The 19,586-nt window shown below is 37.8% G+C and overlaps 1 protein-coding gene across 1 annotated transcript in view; it reads right to left on the reverse strand.

Annotated features, from left to right (window-relative positions):
- diaph2 (diaphanous-related formin 2) overlaps positions 1–19,586 on the reverse strand; it is a 379,799-nt gene that overhangs the window by 215,076 nt on the left and 145,137 nt on the right. The window contains exon 19 of the mRNA XM_042770138.1: positions 19,014–19,126. Within this exon, the coding sequence (XP_042626072.1) occupies positions 19,014–19,126 (113 nt within the window). The remainder of the gene's footprint in view (positions 1–19,013; positions 19,127–19,586) is intronic.

A 19,586-nucleotide genomic window follows, 5' to 3' on the forward strand; every position in this document is an offset into this window, starting at 1 on the left:
TTGTGTGTGTGTGCGTGTGTGTGTGTGGACAAAAATACAGACCTTTAATATTCATTACGGTCTTATATAATTATATAATTAATAACTATTTAAATATATATATTTTTTTTTTTATCTCTGTTATTTGTTTTAAGTAGTAGTAGAGAACAACAATCTTTTTTGTTTGCCAAAATTGTATAAAATGCTGATAAAATTAATATCAGCAAAAAATAAATAATAAAATCAAATGCATAATAATAGTAATAATAAACCATACAGAGAGAGAGAGAGAGATAATTTGAGAGAGAGAGAGAGCGAGAGAGAGAGAGAGAGAGAGAGAGAGAGAGAGAGAGAGAGAGAGAGACAGAGAGAGAGTGAGAGAGTCAAAAAGGAATATAAATACAAAGGGAGCAAGACAGAGTACTGCAGGTTGTACGCCTCACATAAATATTTCAGTGCACACGACAGGTAATTCTCTGTGAAGTGAAATATCAAATAACACATAGAAAAAAAAAGAAGTACAATCCAAACAGGGTGTAACAAAGAAATGTAGGGAAAACAGGACTGAGTTATCTCATACTGAGAGGGTCAGGTCAGAAGCTCTACACAGAAGGGATAAGAGATCATGACCCCAGAGCTTTTTTCCTGATCCCAGGGGGATTCAGGCACCTGTAACACACAAACACTGTTCAAAAAACACATTAGACTGCTCCGCCCTTCCTTCAGTTCAAGAAACACACCAAACTAAACCTCCCCCACATCAAAACAATACACCCATCGACTAAAAGCTGTCCCAGAGCGGCACTCCTAAAAGGAATCATTCTATCAAGTGTGTCACTAGAGCTTAAAAACTGGGCCATTTGCACTGTCACCTATGTAACAGCAGGGACAAGTCGTGGCCGAGAGCAGTGTATCGACAACATGTGACTGCAATGAGAAAGTGCTAATGCAGACGAGACACCCCCCTATACTCTGCATGGAAAACAGAAGTCTGGAAGAAATAATCATCTCCATGTTCAGGGATCTTTACAAACAGCGAAGATGCGGTCAAATCCAACAACCTCTCATTCACTTAACCTGCCACTATCAATCTGTCGCCGTCACGACCGTTGCAGCTGAATTGTGTAATTGCTGGCAAGGAACTATTCACATTTCTGATAATGCACTCAATTAATTTGGCCCAATTTGTAAGAGAGCAGATTTGTTCAAACCACACGAGCTTGAAATCAAGCCTTATTCCCATTATCGCCACGGCCCGTACAGCCACGCTGCTCCCGCACTCTCGTGCCTCACCATAGGGCTCCCTTAATTATAACAGACAGAACAATGAGAGCGGAAGCTGGCCGACATCCAGAGCAAATGCGGCCACACAAGAGTGTATGTACATGCCGAGTTCTCAGAGTCTGAGGCATGATCAAAAACCCTGCCCCTGTTCAAGAGCGCCACCCACTGGACGCACTGAAAACATCCACCTTCAGGAACCACAGGGTGGTAGAAATGCACAAACCAAAGCACCTAGCTGTGTAGGTTGATTCAATACTGCATTCCTGTTAGGGATATGCAAAACTTTTCAAAATCGGTAAATCTGTAGGTTGTTTGAACAACTAGTTGGGGTCTTATGGAAGCCCTGTATAATAAGGCTATCTTTGGGTCATGTCCACAAAACTCAAGAAATTGCTGTTCAAATGGATTTATGGACACTCAGTGAAGCAAATGAACAGTGTAACTTCCAGAAAATCAACATTAATTCAACAACTATTCTCAAAAATGGCAAATGCAATAAAGCAAACATGATCCTTCAGAAATAATTTTAATATGCTGATTTGGCGCTCAAGAAAACATTTCTTATTATCAATGTTAAAAAACAGCTGTGCTTCTTAGATTTGTGGAAATAGTGATACATTATCACATTAAATCAATGCATTAAATTAATTAAAGAAACCAAAAAAAAGAAAACTTGTAACTTGTAATAATCTCTCACAATACTACTTCTATTTTTCACTGTAATTTTAATCAAATAAAAGTGGCCTTTGTGAGCATTAAGAGACTTCTCTCAAAAACATTCAACTTTGACCAGAAGTGTGTGTGTCTAAGCGTCTATCTGCACATAATATTTTATAAAAATATACAATATAAACATAATATTTCTGTATTATTTATATAAATTATTATTTATGGATAAATGCACCAGATGACTTTACAAACAGACAAGTTGGTTGTCAAATGACTACTAAACAATACTGACTGATCATAACTTTCTATAAAGAGCTATTCTTGTGAAACAATGCCTTAAATATATTATTTAAATAAGAATACTCCATTCAAAGAGTGTTTATGTTTCATATGTATGTCTATTAATACATAAGATATATCTGTTACAAAATCACCTTAACATTTGAACCCAACACTGCACTCCCTGAACCGAAAGCAATGCTGCAACCACTAGGCAAGCTTCCATTTTAGCTCGATACCTCCTACACCACTCAACAGCAGCACACGCGCGAACACACACACTTGTGGCATTCAGTTTCAGCTCAAAGACTAGTAAAGGCTGGTTGCCATGGGGACAGGTGCATGCACAGCTGATGCGCGTGCGTTGGCGCGAGGGGAATGGTGTGTGTTACTGAAGCGCGTCACACAGTTCGCGTTCATGACAAACAAGTGTCATGGAACAGCGGAGAGCGTGAAATCACACAAAAAAATGTCCAAAACGCCAACAACACCGAAGCCAAATTGAGAAAAATTCAAAACTTGACCAACCCTTTATCTATAAATATCTAACTTGTCTGAGTTGGTCTCACTCTTATTTTTTGAGTTTCTTACACATTCACAATAAAGTTGTTCAAACCCTACTATTCTGTCTCATATGTCAAGGTGAGATGTCGTAGTGATTAATTCATTGGAAAAACATCAGATTAACTACAATTTTCAGCTGCTCACTAATAACCATACAAAAAAAAAAACTACACAAACAAAAAAAAGAAACAATACACAATGGCGTGGCTCACAAAAGAGATTTCATGTTAAGGTTTTTTTTGTTGTTGTTTTTTTGGTCATATTTTCTATTTTTTCCTTGGACAATGGTGACAAACAGCAGAAGTTATTGCGTCACTCACAGCTTTGCAGGTCTCGAGCTCAAGCTACTCTTTTGAATGTCACCTGTCATAAAAACGTGGGGGTGCATTGTGATTTTATTTGCTCATATTTTTGTTTTGGCGTGAGAAATGTTCCACATGAATATTATATTCCACATTCCACACAAAACAAGAATCCTAGTTAAACTTGAATGGTGAAAAGCATCCTCTTGGTGTCTATATATATTACTAAAAGATGGATCTGATATGTGTCTGGACTGGAGGACATAAATTTAAACTAACCTACAGTAAACATTCTGCATCATTAATGCAAACAATGACATTTTGATTTTTTTCTAATGATATTTTATACATTCATAAAAGAATTCTGAATGCACTGACTGCAAAACTCTCTAGTAATTGTATCAGCATCAGCCACGGAGAGATTGATGTTGCTTAACTGTAAATTAATGCACATCAAGCCTCACCAGAGAAATGTAAGTTGCCAAAATCTTGGAGTTATTGATCAACAATTCCATCTGCCGCAGCCAGTTCGTATCTGGGTATTACGGTTTTGTTTTGTCCCATAAAGTAGTCAAGGGATGGCTACCAGCCCATGCTGGCAATCTACCAGTCAAAGCAGCATGTGTTTATGAGTGTTTAACCATGATATGGTGGCCAACTGGACCAGAGGGGTGGAGAGGGGAGTCGGCCAGGCAGATATCAGTGGGACAGGGGTGCGGAATAATCCGAGGGGACAGCGGCAAGACCCAGGAAGCACTGGGAGCCAGGGCAGCGTTATTCTCTACTCTCCTGGGTTGCATTGTGTCTCATGCATTCAGTGTTAATCTCACCCTTTGGGCACATTTACTGTTGTGTTAATTACACACCGCCAGGAGCATTCATTAACACAAACACACAAGCAAACAGACACGCAGAAGTTCACTGACACGTTATCGTACATGGATAACACTTTTCAACAGTTGCTTCACAATTATACACAATATGTAAATTATGTATATTATTCTATATTCTGTATATTATATTCAATATATAAATGTTGTATATTATTCTATATTCTGCATATTATGTCTTTTTTTATTTTGTTTTTTATTTACTTATTTTTTCAAGCCATTATTCAAAGTTTGTTCCAATGAAATAATCATAATAATTATTACATGATGATTATTACTACTACTACTACTAACAACTACTACTTTATTATTATAATTATGTTTTATTTTTGTCAATGCAACATTCTTTTAATATTTATTCATTCACTCACTCACTTACTCATGTATTTGTTTGTTCCCCAAACATATTAATACTTCTATTCAGAAAGGATACAATAAACTAAGAAGTAACAGTAAAAACTTTTACATTAAACAATGCAACACAAACAAACAAACAATAAATAAATGCTTTTCTTATGAAGTTTCTATTCATCAAAGAATGTAGCACAGTTTCCACAAAAATTAAGCAGCTGTTTTCAACATTGATAATAATAATAACTATATCTCAAAACCAAAAAACAACAAACAATAATGAATTATCACGTGACACTTAGGACTGGAGTAACAGCAGCTGAAAATTCAGCTTTGCCATCACATAACCGAATTACATTTTAAAATATATTAAAAGTAGAAAAAGTAATTTTTATGCTGCAATAATATTTCACAATTTTACTTTATTACTTCACAATTATACTGTATTTAAAAAAAAAAAAAAAAAAAAAAAGACAGCAGTAAATCAATTAAAAAAATGGAATCAATGATCTAAAGAACTTAAAAAAAAAAAAAATGGAATCAATGATCTAAAGTAGTGACAGAATAATGATATACTAACATATATTTAAATCAGCCCCAATCACACCCTCACCCACATACAGGCTTATCTAACCAACTTAACACTTTAAATACACACACAGCATGTTTACAATCACACCATGTCGTCTACAGTGGCACCGTTTGGCTCTTCCAAATCCAAAACACCCACCACATTACCACTACCCAGTGCCAAAATAGCCAGATGGGTCTGCAGCTAATGTTCACACAATTAACTCCAGAGCTCTGGGTCTCTTTCCCTCCATCCTCATATAACCTCTTCCTCCCTGCCTCACCCTGCTTGAGACCAGCCCTCATTACTGCCTGCCATCCGCTGACCTCTCACCATGGAAACCCAGCCACACAGCTCGCACACACCTAGGGTTATAACCACAAGCAAATTTGTTCTTCATCTCCAATCTATGACTGCCTAGAGATGGAGGAAGGGCCACTGGGAAGGGCTGAGTATATTGCACCCTCATGGCAGTCAGCTTGGTTTCTGGACCAGAGTGATGGGCTGGCAGATGACCCTCTCCACTAGCAGCTGGGCCCGGCCCCAGCCACGGGCTCTTTAATTGTGCCGCAGGGGAGCCCGAACTCTCTCCCCCTCCGGTCAATTACAGTGCTAGTCCGTTTAGACAAGATTGAGAACGCAAGAGATAGAGACAGTGAAAGGGAGAGAGATAAGTTTTGACTGGATTTCAGACAGAGTGAATGGGTTTAAATAGCCATGTGGGCTGAGAGACCCTCCACCACTGCAGAACACCTGCATGATAGTTATGTATCTGTCAACTAATGGACTCTGGCATTATGGGAGAGTTAAACATGCTTCAGTAGCCTCAGCATGGGAAGAAGGGGAAAAGGCGTCAAACATTCTCTCTGACATGACATAGACCATTAGCACCGCCATCAAATGCCGATGCCGCACTCAAATGAAAAAAATGCAACACACCAGAGGAAAAACAGCATTGAGGCGCACGCAGGCAAATCAATTCAACTCAATTGTTATTATAGGCGGAGGAGGGCTGGTGCACCTCAAGGACTCGTCCATATAATGTCACACAACATATACTCACTAACAGCGAGTAAACTACACATACAATAAAACGAGGGATGGTGAGTTTAAGTGGACGGTGGTTTGACTCTGGCGTGTCACGCTATTGTCTCTAATCAAATATCAGAGAATTGATGAGAAAATGTAATACAAGGTGGTGATGGCTGAAGTACTCTGACGCTGATGGTGTGAAATGTGATTAAAATTGAATCAAGGCATATCAATCGTGTGAGGTTAATTTGTATTAACATGCCGTGCCAAAAGTGTGCTTTCAATCCCTGAGATGCCTGTGGCTTCAGAAAGGTTAATAAGTTGCCTCACCCCGGCCGAGACGGCGGAGGAAGGAGAGAATGGGCAGAGCGCGCACATTTAATGCAAATTCAGAAGAGCACATACAGCAATGCCTCATCTTCAGAACCCTTACCAACAAAACAAACCTTAAAAACCCTTAGCAAAATAAAGAATAAATAACACTCAAAAAATCATTAAGACACTTGAGTCACACTTAAAAATGCATGACTGACATTCAATGAGGAACAAAATATCAAAAATATAAAATCAAACAGTATCTGAAATCTGGAGCCTTTCTAAAAAAATTATATTTATAGAAAATATACAAACCAAAAATTTTTTTAATTATAAAATAAAAACATCTGAAATTGCAACTAATTTTTAAACTAAAACTGAAAGCTATAAATATAAAAACAGAAATATAAATAAACTAAACTAAAATAAAAACTGAAAGCTATAAAAATAAAAAACAAAAAAACAAAAAAAAAAAAAAAAAAATGAAAAAAAAACAAAAAATAAAATATTAATAAATACTACTTAATATATACGAATATATACTAATATATAACAATATAACAATATAATAATAAAAACATAATAAAAATAAATAATGAAAGTAAATAAATGATTCATTTTAAAACCTAATTGAAATCAATTAAAATTAACAAACAAACAAATACATTTAATAAACCTATACATTTAAATGTATTCAAATAAATGCCACTTGATTTGATATCTTCTTGTATAATCCAAAGGCATCCATACATTTTGAAGTTTACGTATTTGAGCAACTATATTCTCTGTCTCTGCATTTTCTCTGCTGTAAAGTTGACAATTAGCTGCTGGATCAAGGTTTGGAGTCAATCCCATTCACAGTCACAAATGATGAAATGCTTTCTATATTGCACCCCGTGGCTGTCTGCGAATGGATTTAGTGACAAGATGAGGGGAAAAAAATTGACAGGATGGAGGCTTGTATCAGCATCTAAGCAGCACAACAGAGACACAAACACTTTCCACCAAGCCACTGCCAAGGTCTGACCAACACCTTAAAAAAGATAGAAAAAAAAAAAAGATATAAAATATACAGTTCAGATGTACAGAAAAACACAAAAGTTTTAGTCTACATTATAACAAAAAAAAACCACAGAATACACAAAATCCACACACTCTTTCAATCTTTTAACTCTACTATAACAAAAAAAAGCGTCAGATTGTAGTAAACCCACAATCAACTACCATCAGAGACTACAGATACTACGACACATTTCAGACTTGTATTAAACACAACCAACCAAACCCAACCATACGAACAAAAATGAGACCACACAAAATCAGAACAAAACACCAAACACTCCTCACAACATAAATAATGAAAACTTATTTACAATTTCGGAGCTCAGGGCTCAGACAATCATCAAGTGCACATAAAGCATACCTTTTTAATAAGACAAACAATAAAAAAAGAAAAAAATAAATAAAAATATAAAAAGTCAACAATACTGAAAGAAAAAAATCAGTGGCAGTATTGCTTTTTGTTTAAAAAGTCCCTACTTCTCTTCTTTCTTGGTTTCTACCAAATGAGCATTGCTTAGAGTTGGTCAAGACACACATGAGGTCAGAGATCAGGAGAGCAGAAACAAATAAGACAAAATGTCAGAGAGAGGGTCGAGATGTCAGACCATATGGCTCTCATACATCAAGTGAGGACCTCAAAAGCTGATCTTTGCTGGCGAGAGGTCAAGAAAACTCTCACAGGCGTTCAAAGAAGAGGACTGAAATGGTGAATGAATGAAACAGATACAGGGAGAAAAGGAAACAGATTTGAGCAAGAAAGATCTATAGTAGGGCTGCACGATATTGGAAAAAACTCACATTGCGATATTTTGTTTTCCTGCGATATATATTATGATATGAAAAAATAAATGAATCATCAGAATGACCTGAATTTGGAAAAAATAAATAAATAAATAAATCAACGATTGGGGTGATTTTGTAGGTGAATAAATCAGTATAGAAAATAAACAAATTAAAAGCATTGATAAATATAATAGAACAAACTTACAAATGAAATGAACAGTGCTTTACATTTTTCAGGTAAGTCTAACAGTATTCAGGTACAGAAATTGAATAATCAAATGTAAAATAACATTGCAAAGTCAAGTGTTAAAGTTTACAAATTTTCTCAAACATCCATTTTCTTTCTCAATTGTTTGCCTTCACCTAAGCCGTAAGTAACTGTGTTTACAAGGATACCTGCACAGCCATTCATTTTGACATAATTTTGCGCATATGGTTCATTAATAGACGCAGAAGTGAACAAAATTCAGAGTTCACATGCATTTGCGTGGCTCTCACTGTGCCTGCGTCCCAATGTGCACACTATGCATGCTATATTATATTTGATATTAGTCAATACTATTTAGGGCAGATAGGATGGATAGTATGCACATTGGAACGCAGGGTGTGTCTACACTAGATGCGAGCGACGCAGCACGATACGACAACATACTATGAACCCATTATAATCAGTGATGCTGTCTACACTGGATGCGGCGGCGCAACACGACAAATGATGCCGAATTCTATTTATGACGTACTGACACAAAGTTCAGATTATTTTAACAGTCACTTTGTCACGTCCAGTGTATACAGACTTCAGCTGCGACGCAACATGGCAGATGTCGTGTCCGGTGACACGGTGTCTGTGTGTGAGCAAAGAAAATGATCAGTATAAATATAATGGTCAGTATACTAAACATCGCATATCCTGCAATGTGATTATCGCAGATGCACACATCGCGATATCGCTGCTGAAACAATATATTGTGCAGCCCTAATCTATAACAATCAGGATGGATGGATGGATGGATGGATGGATGGATGGATGGATGGATAGATAGAGTGCTATATTCAAACAGACTGAAGCCATTCAATAAGGCTGTGCGTTCACAAGTGAAGTATTAACGTCATTAATTAATCATTTAATCAGTTTTATGAACAATTAACGAGTCATTCTTTTGAGTCAGATCTTATCAATGAATCAGTACATAAAAATGGTTTGAGTGATTTGTTTGTGAACCAGAATGATCCAGTAAACTCACTAACTCACTGGGGGGGATTATGAGTGAATCATGACTTCAAATAGTCTCACAATAAACTATTTTATGTTGTCTGAAGATTTGGAATATAACACACAAGTTAAATGTGCCACTTTATGATACTTTTATGTTGCTTTTCTAACCTTTTTGAAGTGTGAATGTCTCAATCCTTATTCATTTTGAGTGTTTGGAAAAGAGCATAGGAATCAGTTTGCAAAATTTCATCTTTTGTGTTAGTTGAAAGAAAAAGTCTGACAAGTTTGACATAATTTTCATTTTTTGGATGATCTCTTTAAATCTCACTACACCTTCCTTCCATCTTTGAGTTCATTTCAATGCTTCTCTCCATGACCTCTATTCTCTGCTGTCTACGATAGCCCACCCCTACTTACTTTTTTCAAAAGCCCCTCCAAAATTCACTCTCTTTTCCCCAAAATATCTTGTAACACTGGTCTCCAATCAGGGCGAGGGCTGTTGTGCGGTTGTCTGGGCTCTCAGCTCAGCTTTCCACGGAGAAGAGGCTTCTCACGCCGCAGAGTGTGTTGTTGATATTCAGCGAGGCTCCATCTTGAGCACGCAGCACTGGGATTGTTTACTCGACAGGCAGGCGAGGGGAGGCGACGGGGGGACAGTGAGCGTGTCGTCCCATCTACTCTTCAGACCTCTCTCGCTGCCCTGAACCAATTCCACCTCAGAGTCTCTGGGACAAATTAAACATGATAAGACATCACCACACAGGCCTAGAGAGCAGGGGGAGAGGATCGTACCGAGATGTGGCCTCTACACCATTTTTGATTTGTATGGAAATTAGGAGTCAAACTGCTCAAACAGCCAATAAAGTTGGGGAAATGGAACATTTAGATAAAAGACTATGGTAGCAATTACCACTGATAACATGACCAAAACAAAGAAAACAAAGCATGCGGAAAGTAAATAAAACATAAATGGTTTTGAATTATGCTGCAACAACAGAGAAAGTCCATAAGGATTTTTGAAATAATAAATGCAGTTTAATTTAATTTAGTTTAACTATAATCAGTATTAAGTTTAACACTAAACAAAGTTAATTAAATTCCAATCAAATACTGAAACAATAACTTCTTATATACAACATATGTTGCTTATCGCAAAACATTGATTTAAGTATGAAACTACAAGAAACCTTGTGATTCACAGAACAAATTGATTTAGGAAGATGTGCAAATAGTATTATTCTCAGGTAGTCTGTCATAAGTTCACCTACATGAGAAGCACTGTGGAACTAGTTGCAGTAACATATGCAGACATGAATATTTCCAAACCACAGCAGCAAAAGAAACACGCCCATAACCACACTGTGAGCGGGGCGCATCTCTCTGGGGTACTCAAGTGTCCCCGTGCCCACGTCTGGGATGCCTCGTTGTGGAAGTAGTTTGATGCGGACCCCCGCAGGGCCTGAGAGGATGTGACTCCAGCCTAAATACATCGTCTCTCACTGTCAAACCCCATGGCAGAAAGAAAATAAAGCTCCTCCCTTCTCTACTCGTCTGCCCGGGAGACAATATGCCTCTGTAATATGCCGTTGTTTTTGTTTTATTTCAGTCTTGTTTTTGTTCCCTCTAGGCTGCATGTGGAGGGCACACGTCACTTTTTTGAAGAGATGTTGATTATTCATGTACCCCATACTGACAAGAATAATGCAAATGCTCAGGTGAAGAAGGGCCTATTAATCTCAGTTTTAGCTCGTCCAATCATATCTCACTACTGTACTGAACATGAGATCATAAGCAAATGTGAAACTAGAATAGTGAAACAGAGATTAAGCTCATGAATATGATTATGTTTTTTTCTTTGTACAAATCAGAACGTCTTCACTAAAGTCTACTTTCCCCTTCCCTGGGAAATTAAACCAGGATACTTGTCTTTTAGTGAGTACTTGCTAAGATAATACGACTTGTTCAGATTAAAGAATAACAGCGCCAGAAAACTTTTATTAATCTCAGGCTTAACAGCTTTGGTTGAGAGAAGTTGCATGATATATTTAAAAGCTTTTCCAAGTATAACGCATAATTATAGTGTTTCCATAGACTGCCTTAGACTGGATTTGGACATCGTGTTGCAGTAGCGTACAACAATGTTGTCTCTTAACTTTCCTTAAACTTTCTCAGGGGAAACCAAGTGGACAAAAAGAAACCAGTAGCTTCCTCTGCCTACTCAAAACAATAAAATCTTTTAGAGTAAGCAAAAACTTGCATTTACACATCCCCAAATGAGGAGTTATAAGGCAAAGATTTCACTGAAAGTTTTAGAGTTTCTTCGAGACAAGCAGCACGGTGTGGTGGCCTTTTCAAAATGGGCTGTTAAGTGCAGTGGTTGCCCAAATTGCTCCCCTCTGAGATAAGATGATTAAAGTCAGTGGGACATCCGAGTGTAGCGATATGAGCCAAGAACGGTGGGGTACCCACCTCAAAATGCACAGACTCCTTCAACCAGGTCACCCCCTGTGGCCTCTCTAATGCACAATAAACTCATTACAGGCCATTAATATTTAACTATCTAATTTTCCTGCATAAGTGATTTATTAGAGAACTGCAAAAATGAGTGAGATTGTGGGCCTAGGCAGAAGCAGAGCACAGTGGGCAAACAAAGAAAAATTAGCACGGGCCACATTGGATTTATTGAGACAAACTGGCTCTTCGTATGAGAGCAATTAGAAAAATCACTTTCTTTTCAGAAGCATGCCACCAGAAAGCAACTCTCTATTTTTGGTATGAACTCTGCAGAATTCGATAAAGCCATCTGCTGTCAGCTGAGCAGAATTCTAGAAAGCCTAGCTTCAAGGTCAGAAAGAAGCCAATCAATAGCATTTCAATGCATTGTTGGGCCATCTTGGTAGTGTCCTAGGCAGCTATTTTCTAAGTACACTGAAAAACTGAAGTTATAGTAACATTTCAAAACAGCAATACAATCTGACAATGATTGCATCATGAATTTAGGATTCTCCGATATGGTCTCTGAAGCCAATGCTGCTATAAACACAAAAAAAGCTGTGATTTTATAAAAGTGCAAGTGCCAAAACCAGTAGTGATCGGATGATAGAAAGAGCACGCCATCATACGAGTGCATGTTGAATAAAATAGTGTGTGCATGTTTTGTGCACTTGAGATTTTAGTGCAAGACTGGGTAGCCTTGGGTCCAGATGGACATGTTGACATCCGAGGATGAGTGATTTTCTGGAGTGATGAAAGAGAAAGAGAGAACGAGAGAGAGGAGGGAGAGGGCCAGAGTCATGTGGACAGAGCTGCACTGGCAGATGCTTCCATTCGCAATAAACAGCATCAGCAATAAACAGCTCTGTCCTTAGGGGAGACAAGTGGAATGATCTAACCCCCTGTTCAAAGCGCTTTAGCATGCTGCTTATCAAAAGCTTCCTTTATTATTTTACTGTGGCATTAAGACCAAGCTGTTAATATGAGCCAAGCTGGAGAACAATTCCACTGCGCCCTGCATTCATCTGCCACAGGGCATAACGGGATTGGCTTGTATGGAAATAAACACAATTCTAATCAGGTGGTGGTCCTATGTTATAAAGCCTGGTATGGAAACCTCAAGGATTCCAGTTTCATTTGATACTGGGATCTGTTATGTTACATAAAATAAATTTGCATCTATTCACGGTAATGCCTATATGTCCTTTCTCAAAGACATAACACTGCTGTCATTACAGATTACAGGCTTGAAACTGACAACAAGCCAATTCAAGCTCAAAAGCCTTTTATGGAATCTTGCTTCTGTCTTATATCTAACAGTGTGTGTAGGGATTTGAGCAAGCATTTCTGAGAGCTCAGAAATTTCCAGAAATTTCCAAGAGCTCTTGGTACAGAAACTGAATACTTGGCCACATATCTGAGGCCTTTGATCAGGAACAGGTTAAGCCTGACTCCATCACTGAAAAGTGAAAGTGTCCGGGTCATTTCAGGACCCTCCATAACCCAAGGATTAAGCCTTGGCAGGGGCACACAAGAAACGTCTGGGTAATAAGGAGGAGGGAGGATCGGAAACAGTTGTTCAGAGAGTTCAGAGAGAATTTAGATGAAATTTTGGCTGACGAATGGGGATCATGCCAGGCCCCTTGTGGGGAAGCTGAGGTCCTGAGTCACAGCCATGTTTTTAAAAGTTAAATCTGTCATTGATGCATTACACAGCTGGCAGAAGATCTAAAAAGATAGAAATGTGAATGCTTGCACAAGGACTGAATATGAATACGTATACAAATTACAATCAATATATACAGACTAGGGCTGCACCGAATGTTCAGCAACCAGAATTATTCCACAGAAAAAAAAAAAAAAACAAAGGGTCTTCCTGCAGGTTCCCAACAAAATAAAACCTAAAAAAACAGTTCTTCCTGCAGGTCTCCACCTAAATAAAAGCTCCATCAACACACTGTACATAAATGTTAGTATTGTAATTTTACTGTTGTTCTGAGAATAAAATAAGACAATAATAATGATAATAATAATTACAACAGCTCTATTAATACATTTATTATAACATTCATACATAGTGTTCAAATTGGGATCTGTAATATATTCTATTGTTTTTAAGGAAGCCTCTTCTGCTCAGCAAGGCTATATTTATTTGTACAGTAAAAAATGCATGTCTGATTCAAGAAGAATTTTTTTTATTTTACTAACTTATTAATTTTACTTAAATTGTGCTTTGTTGGTATAATGTCTGCTAGAATGTTAAACAATGCTCAGTGTTAAGTACATTTTTGTTGTTGTTGTTTTGTAATTTACCTTTTCTTTGAAAAGCAAGACAAAACAGTAAAAAGCACATTTTGGCTAGTTATTTTATGCAATGGTGAAAAAGATTGTGGAAAACAGTGTGCAGTATTCAGCCTTCGGCCCAGTGTTTAATTTCGTTCAGCTTCGGCAAAGAATTTTCATTTCGTTGCATCCCTGTGGCACATTTGTTTGATATTAAATGACATTTATTTACAGAATGTCATAAACTTACATAAAATAAAACAAATTTAATATCAATATCAAATGTCATTTTAAATATTTTAATTAATTCATAATAAAATAATATGAAGTTATCCTAATTAATTACAAGCACAATTAACTCTTACACGAATCATATTGTGAAGGATTTTCCTACCATCACAATTCAACCTTAAAGTACCACTTTTGTGCTTTTCCAAAGTCTTCAGTAAGTAACTCTGCACCTACAGGTAATGCATTTTGACAAAGCCACACTTAAAAACCTTGACCTAAAACAATTGATTTGAGCATGGCAATATGCTGAAAAACAGCAAGACCCATTTGTTTACTTGGAGGCAACAAATATTGATTATGCAATTAACCACAATTCATTTTACATATAATGCACAAAATGTGAACAAAATATTTATCTGCTTCACAGCTCTGATTCTTGCATTTGCTGTACTATCACACTGCTTTAATCTTTACCACTGATTCTGTGAGAGATATATGGAACTCTACAACTTGACCCTCACTTGCTTTTCATTGCTTTTTCTCTCTCTTTCTCTCTCATCATAGGCTCGCCGGTCATTAAGAGACAAAAATGATGGTAGTCCTCCTTTTAGAGGTCAAGTGCTGCCCTGGGCTCCTCCTTCTCCATGAATTACTTCAGCATTGACACCAATTATTAAAATACATCTTCATTAGATCTCGCTTCAGAGCCCAATCTGTGGAGCAGCCAGGAGCCATCTTCACCACCCCATCGCACTTAATTTACCAAGATCAAACTCATCTATTGCCTGGGCCACTCAAAGCACCAACATGAGTGGGGCTGAGCAGTGCCTCCCCAAAAAGCTCCTTCAATTCGGGTTACTGCTAGTCTATGTATTCAAGAGCAAAGAAAAAAAATGCTACCATACGACATCATCCAACATCAATTTGCACTTCAAACCAATGCAAAAAACACAGCTTTCCTCACAAAGCAGGAAAAGGGAGGAGTGCTTGCGATCACAGAGAATATCAGTGAAGTGTTCAGGTGATGCTGTGAGTTCACATTTCGGTAAGAATTCATATGACGCACCATTTAACGAAAACGGTGGTGCTGATGTGGTTTATATTTCAAAAGCAACAAGCAATGCATGTCATCATCGTGCAGAAGAGTCAGACTTCTATTTTCTTGAGAGCAGATGTCAGCGGTGAAGAAAACCTATTACGGTAAGAGGAGGAGCAAGTTTTGCCAGCATCCATCTTATTTCAGCAGCACATAAAAGCGGAGGCGTTGAATTGCTTTTCAAATGCAGAAGGCCATGCCACACACTCAATCCACCAGTATATCCGATTTGATCCCCCAAGCAGAAACACAAGCAGAACCATTGATTGATACCACCAAGCGAAGGGAGTCTGGGGGAAATAGGGAATAAGAGAGTGAGAGAGAGGGGGTGGAAAGGCCAAGCAACTGTGGCTACAAGGAAAACAACATTACAATAAGATCGGAATCTGACAAAGAAGAGGATTTAAATGAGGTCTAAACTGCATTTCTGAACAAATAGCGCTGCTTCTAAGGCATGTATTGACAGAAGGTGACTGTCGACAACCTTGCAAATCTCCAAGACTATGATTTGGAATGAAAGGGTACAGAACACTAGGGTTTTTTTCTCAAATGTCAAGGCCTGGGCATATTTGCAAATGATGGACCATTGATTAAACCAGTTAATAAGTAGTAATTATTTTCTATATACAAATCGCTCTCAAACTGAGGTCAAACAGTGTACAACAAACGGCCCCATGGCACAAAGCATGACTCTGGAAATGTACACTATTAATAAAACTTTTTATTCAAATTATGTGATTTAAATTGTTACTTTCCAAGTTTTGGGTCTATGAAACAATTTTTTGTTGTAAATTTTTTTTATTTTTTTTTTACTACTATAAGATATATAGTATTTTTCCTCTGACAGAATAAATGTGAATAGGTAATATTCTCTTTATGTTTCCTGGTAGTGTTCTGAAATGTCTTCAGGTGCATAAACTACAGTTTTAGTCCACAATCAAAGACAACACCAAAAAAAAAAAAAAAAAAACTGCCTGATCCACAAAAACTATTATTCTGTTTGACATCAAAGTCTGAGTATTTAGATGTTTCATTTCCTGAAGACAGGCTTAAAAAGTGGTCTGCCTTTGACTGAGCTTTACTGGATTCACAATGATATCAATAATTTAACCAGTCTGACAGAGCAGTTCCAAGTGTTTCTACACTGATGGGAGAAGTTTTAGATAAAACTTGCATAGCTTCCAAACCTTCCAAAAACCTACCAAATATCTGAATTAGATTGCAACATTTGAAAACAGGTTTCAAAATAATGTGCTAGACTTATATAAATGTTAGAATTATTGTGTACACATATTTATTTATTTATTTATTTATTTATTTATTGTTTTTGCTGTTCTGATAACTCAAATGAATAAAATAACAATCAAATAAAAAAACAAATACACACATAAACAAAAAAACACAAATAAAAATATGCCATTATGTTTATACTGTTCATATAAATAAATATTGCTGAGGTGATAATATCAATTTCATCATTTTTTTAATGAAATGAACAATTGCTTTACCTTGCATTCTGTCTGCAGTTTGGCCCTATTCCCCAGAAGCTCAAAAAACGACTACTTTTCAATACAGTAGGAGTCTGGATCTCTTGAAAGACATAGATCTAAAATCCCTGTTGATCACTAAATCCTTGTTTCGTTAAAAGCTATTTAACACCAGACCCTTTGAGCAGTGGGAGAGAAAGAGATGAAATGGAGCAGCTATCAATACCCAATCTCAAACACCAGTAAGACTAACACTCTGGGGGAAAACTAGATAACAGCGGCCCGTTTTGTATACTTTAAAGAGGGCAAGAACACATTTACACCTCCTCGACTCATTGTTCATTACTTGGCAGTCTCCAGATAAACGCTTTAGCTATAAGCGAGTCGTTGAGAACGCTTTTCTCTGGCACTTTCAAGCAGACCACACTCACCACTACATAAAGCAGCAGTTGTGCAGACAAATGAAGCAAAGCTTGACCAATGACTGCTCTGCCAGCTCTGCTATGAGGATTTATAGCGTGAGGCAAAACTGAGCATCTGCGAAGCCTTATAAAGTAATTCATCCCTGGAGACTGCCAGCTGCACCTAGTCTCAAAAAACACTGGAGACAGGGTGAAGACACCACCTACCAACCCCTCCTCCTCCTCCAACTGGTGCTGTGAAAGTATATTTTAGAGATGCAGTTTTGGCAGTACACTCGTCAGATGGCAGACAGTTCAAAGTCAGTATGATTACCAGTGGTATAAAATCACTCTCTCTTCCCTTCCACTCTCTTTCAATGGCAAGGTTTACCGTTGGTTAATAATCTTTGAATTAAAAGTGATACGAGGAAGTAAGATTCTACTCATTGCTTGAAAGTCCCCAGAATGGGTCCAAATCACATCATACTCACTACAAAGCTTGAGTCGCAGAATCCTAGCTTCATCTTAAAAGAACTGCTGCAACTATCAAACACAGAAAAGCATATTTCATTCATGAAGACGTTCAGTTAGGGTTCAGACACAGACCTGGGGAGAGTCGAGTCAGTGGGTACGCTTCAGGCGTAATTGATAGGAACTGAGCCAAAGATGGGTCCCTGAGGAACTCCTCAACTCTTACTTATAAAACCTACACCTCTGCAGAGAAAAACTAAAGAAACAATACAAAGTGTAGACGACTGAAACCTAAACACAATTATATCTAAAAAAAAGGCGCTTGGCTACACAGGAACAGGCTATGTTTTTGTCAAGTACAAACCCCAGTAGTAATCAGCGGCGGTTATATTCACGCACTTCTGCACATCTTAAACCACCACATAATGCTTAAAGTGTTGCTGGATGTAGTTTAAAAGGCCAATATAATGTCAATACTGGAGAATAAGAAGAGTTATCTGGAGCTCTGCCAGTAGGCTAAGGCTAGTAAACTCCACAGACCGCGGTCAATCTGCTCTCAGATCAGTTCACTTCAATGACTGATCATCTGACCGCCGCTACACACATGAGCAGACTCTTCAATTGTGCTCAATGTCTGACAGGCCCTCTGCAATACCCCTTTATGAAACAGGCATTAAAATCTACAGAGGCCACTCACTGTCAAAGGTTCAACTTACTGCCTTGCCGAAGGAAACATCCACTTTATCCTTCTCCAGCAGTGTGAATAAACAAGGGAAGCAAACGCAAAAACAAACTGGCCAAAACAAGAGTGCAACTCTCTGTACTGTAACTTTCTCTCTCGTTCTTTTCTTCTTCACTGTCTCTCAGGGGGCATCCAGTGAAGCAGAAAGGCAGCCAAGCTAACCAAGCATGTCTGTCCTCTGCTCCTATCCAAACCCACAGCAACTTAAAGAACGGTTCCCGTGAAGGAAGAGGGATGCTTTGTAAACTGACACTGTGCTGACATGTAAAGTACGCTTCCAACTCTGCAGCTCTGCTAATTGGCCCAGAGCTAAACGCTTACTTAATCTGATTGTAGAGACTACATAAAAAGGGGAAGTAGGTGGAAACTGAGACAGTTTTATAAAGATAATTAACATTTCACAGAGACGATTGGTTTCCCAATTTTTGGACAGATAAAAGCAGGTATCAGGGTAGCAGAAACTATGTGTGCCTATGTGATTAGTGGGAGAGGCAAAGCAGGTTGTCCTTACTCTGGATTTAGAAGAGAAGGACATTGAAAGCTGGCTGAACATGTCCGGGTTCTCAAACCGCTCCTCTTTGACTTTGATCCAAAAGCAATTTTCCGCCATCTCCTGAGGCACTATCTGCAAGCACAGAAAAACTCCATCAAACACCAGCAGGAATATAGCAAGCAAGCACCACTGAACACTTAAGCACACCCACACGTATACACAAAGCATGCATACCTGATTCAAACATCTCTCAAGTCTTTAGTGGCACATGGTCTTTCAGAAATCAGTATAATATGTTGATTTGGTGCTCAAGAAACAGTTCGTATCGATGCTGAAAACAGTTGTGCTGCTTAAGAAACGTGAAACATTTTATCCAGGATGATTTGATGAATAGTACTTTCTAAAAAAAATGTAACAAGCACTCATTTGAAATAGTTTTTTTTTTTTTTATCTTTTCTTTTTGCAACAACATTACAGCCTTTAAAGTCCACATGAAATCAAAATGTACACTATTTTCTTTTAATTTTTAGTGCACATAGTGTAGCCATTGAAAATAAATTGTTTGTCTTTGTAATCTTTAATCAAAATCCAA

This window comes from Cyprinus carpio, chromosome A14, assembly GCF_018340385.1.
Source record: "Cyprinus carpio isolate SPL01 chromosome A14, ASM1834038v1, whole genome shotgun sequence".
Taxonomy (NCBI): domain Eukaryota; kingdom Metazoa; phylum Chordata; class Actinopteri; order Cypriniformes; family Cyprinidae; genus Cyprinus; species Cyprinus carpio.